This window comes from Austrofundulus limnaeus, unplaced genomic scaffold (genome assembly GCF_001266775.1).
Source record: "Austrofundulus limnaeus strain Quisiro unplaced genomic scaffold, Austrofundulus_limnaeus-1.0 Scaffold82, whole genome shotgun sequence".
Lineage (NCBI taxonomy): Eukaryota > Metazoa > Chordata > Actinopteri > Cyprinodontiformes > Rivulidae > Austrofundulus > Austrofundulus limnaeus.
This window is the reverse complement of record NW_013952484.1, coordinates 395,309-398,816: the sequence shown is the minus strand read 5'-3', so window position 1 is coordinate 398,816 and position 3,508 is coordinate 395,309. Positions and strand designations below refer to the sequence as shown.

At 44.5% G+C, this 3,508-nt stretch overlaps 1 protein-coding gene across 1 annotated transcript; it reads right to left on the bottom strand.

The window, feature by feature from the left end:
- Positions 1-51: 51 nt before the first annotated feature.
- Positions 52-2,530, bottom strand: gpr6 (G protein-coupled receptor 6). Its single transcript, XM_014011564.1, has 2 exons — positions 2,171-2,530; positions 52-1,158 (listed from the first exon to the last, which is right to left on the bottom strand). The coding sequence occupies exon 2, from the start codon at positions 1,140-1,142 to the stop codon at positions 138-140; it is 1,005 nt and encodes a 334-aa protein (XP_013867018.1). The 5' UTR covers positions 1,143-1,158; positions 2,171-2,530; the 3' UTR covers positions 52-137.
- Between the last annotated feature and the right edge of the window lie 978 nt (positions 2,531-3,508).

Genomic DNA, 3,508 nt, shown 5'->3' with positions numbered 1-3,508 from the left:
CCAAATGGGGACTCGACTTTTGTCCCCAAATGCACCAGTTGTCCCCAAATGTAGGATTTTTGTCTTAAAATTGCCCCCAAATATCACCAAAGCCGAACCCACACACACATAAACACACACATGTAAGGAGCTTTGTTTTAGACCTCGCTCGGCGACCTGGAGCGGTATGCCCTGTTGGTCTGAAAGCAGCCACAGAGAAGCATGTAGATGGAGCGCTGGATCTCGGTGTTTCTGTAAGCGTAGATGATGGGGTTGATCATGGAGTTGTAGGTCGCAGGCAGCAGCGTAGCATATGTGTACACTGACGGATACTCCTTTTCACCCACCAGACAGTAGATGGCGAAAGGGAGCCAGCTGGCGCCAAAAGTCCCCAAGATGATCGCTAACGTGGACACGCCTTTCTTGGTGGCCACATAATGTGAGGTGGCAAAGAAGTGCTGCTGGAGGGCGATCTGGTGTGCGTGGTGGCACACGATCTTGCAGATCTTAAAGTAGAGGGTCAGCATGAGCACGAAGATGGTGAAGAAGGAGATGGCCAGGAGCATGACATTGCGCCGGGTCAGAGGGCGGACTATGCTGCAGGAGGCCGGCTCATGCAGGCAGTTCCAGCCGAGCACCGGCAGCAGGCCCAGCAACAGAGACACCCCCCAGGTCCCAATCAGCATGAGGTGCACGTACCGCAGCGTCTTCTCCGAGAAGTACGTCAGGGCATTGTAGAGGGAGAAGTAACGGTCCACGGTGATGGCCAAAAGGCTGCTGATGGACGCGGTGAAGGACGCCACCAAAAAGCCCACTGTGATGAGGCTGATGGTCTCTGAGGAGATGACGTACTGGAACACAAAGTTCAGGATTAATCCCATGCCGGCCAGCAGGTCTGCCGTGGCCAGGCTCCCGATCAGCACAAACATGGGAGTCCTTAAAGTGGGCGTGTAGAAGATGATGGCTACCACTATGGCATTTTCACAGGCAATGACGGTGCCGGACATGCACAACATGATGTCCCACGGGTTGATGGGAAATTCAAACGGCGCGGTGGAGAACTCCAAGCTGCCGTTGTGGTTGAACGACTCAGCCTCCATCCACGGGAGAGACTCTCCAGCCGAGGGAGTCGCAAATGAGTCGTTCACCAATGACTCGTTCATTGCTCCGCTCTTTGTCCTGAGCAAAGACACAAAGAAAGGAGGATTGACTTTCTACATTAAATGTACAGTAGAAAAAGCAAACCAGTTATTAAGAAAGGCTAAAAATGTTTTAGTACAGGAAGGTTACAGGGAGTTATTAGAAAATTTTCTGGACCACCTGTCAAATAGATTTAATATCCCAAAAAGTTCACCCTAAAATCACCCCCTTATTATCACCATATCTGCTCTTTAGTGACAAATGATCAGTTTCCATGAAATAGTTTCTATCAAATTTAGAAAACCTTGATTTAAAATAACATTTAAAAAACATTTTGACAAAAAGTTTAATAAATAAAATTTTTGGTTGCAATGGAAGTCACCAAAACAGCTTTAATACTCCTATTTTTAGTGTAAAGGGAAAGTTAACAGCTGTAAGATATATTGCCTTTTAAGTAGTAATAGAATTCAAATTCAAAAACCACAGATTTATTCAAAAATATCTGTTAAAAAAGAAAAGTTGTAATGCAGCACTGAGATGCCCATGGTTCTGAACATTCTTTAATGCAGGACTAAGAGCTGTCCATGGTTCTGGAAGTTTTTTAATGCAGCACAGAACTGTCCATGGTTCTGAAAGTTCTTAATGCAGCACTGAGCTGTCCATGGTTCTGAACAATCTTTCATGCAGGACTAAGAGCTGTCCATGGTTCCGAAAGTTATTTAATGCATCACTGAGCTGTCCGTGGTTCTGAAAGTTCTACTTTAATGCAGCACTAAGAGCTGTCCATGGTTCTGAAAGTTCTACTCCAGTCAGAAAAGAAAATAAACCCTTTATTTCTAGTTAAATATTGCATAAAATGCATTTTTGTTAAAGTATAATGCACACAATGCCTAAAAGGAAATGTGAATTTTATTTATGTAAAACTAAAAAAATATAAAACAACCAGTCCACGTGTTTCAGTCTTTTCTTTTAAATAGTTTCCTGCAAGGCAATGATTTTTATGCCCCATAGCTGTGAGAGAAACGACTTTAGAGAAATTCAAAATACATACCTCCGTGACAAAACAGTCGGAGGTTATTTTTCCCTTAAAAGCAGAGCTCCTCGTCTGGAGGGAAGATGTGATCATCGATGAAACGAGACGGCGGGTTGCCCTCTTCGGCTCTTCTGTCCTTCGCTCCTCTTTTCAGGTGAAGCCCTTGTTTTTGTTTCGTTTCCCGGGCATGAGACTCGCACCCAGGGCAGGAGTGCTCTGAAGCGTTGGCTGGTGTTCAGCTCAGAGAGGTGAATGTGAGGAGGAGGAGGAGGAGGAGGAGACATGAGGCGACCAGCTTTAAACCAGTAGTCATGGCAGGGAAAAAAACAAGAGAGATAGTGGACTCGTTTTATCCTCCCTTAAACCAATCCAACCAATGTTTTCCAGCATCCTCCTGGATGAATCTATCTTTTTATGTTCAAAAATTATTCAAATGTGAAACAAAATTTCTGTTTTTTTAAATAAGCTATTATTGCAATAATTTACAGCTTTACAGGGTTCATAAATACAATTTGTCAACTACACCACAATTTATAGCAGAAGCKAACTATAAACAAAAATATATTGTTTGAAAATAATTTTAAATATTTATTATTATACTGTGGGAAATAATGTAAACAAAAGCTTACTTATGAGCTATTCAGTTTCTCAGTTTTTTGTGCCAATTTCAGTTACTTTTTAAAAATTTTAAGGCTAGTTTCACCTTTTTTAGCTATTCAGCAAAAAATCTTTCAGCATTCACATTGCATTTTCTCAGGAAATGCACATTTTTTTCAAAATTTCTAGGCACAGCCAAGGTGAGGGGATCCATTTTGGTGACCTTAGGATCGCATCACTGCTTTTTGCAGATGATGTGGTCCTATTGGCTTCATCAGATCGTGATCTGCAGCTCTCACTGGAGCGGTTCGCAGTCGAGTGTGAAGCAGCCAGGATGAGGATCAGTGCCTCCAAATCCAAGATCATGGTCTTGAGCCAGAAAACGGTAGGGTGCCTTCTCTGGGTCGGGGAGGAGGTCCTGCCCCAAGTGGAGAAGTTTAAGTATCTCGGGGTCTTGTTCACAAATGAGGGAAGAATGGAGCGGGAGATGGACAGGCGGATTGGTGCTGCGTCTGCAGTGATGCGGGCGCTGTACCGGTCTGTCGTGGTGAAGCGAGAGCTGAGCCAGAAGGTGAAGCTCACCGTTTACCGATCGGTCTATATTCCTACCCTCATCTATGGTCATGAGCTGAAAGAACGAGATTGTGGATACAAGCGGCTGAAATGAGTTTCCTCTGCAGGGTGGCTGGGCTCTCCCTTAGAGATAGGGTGAGAAGCTCGGTCATCCTGGAGGGACTCAGAGTAGAGCCGCTGCTCCTC

What these genes read in the sequence shown, in the direction of transcription:
- gpr6 (XM_014011564.1), bottom strand. Translation starts at nt 1,142, where the DNA reads ATGAACGAGTCATTGGTGAACGACTCATTTGCGACTCCCTCGGCTGGA.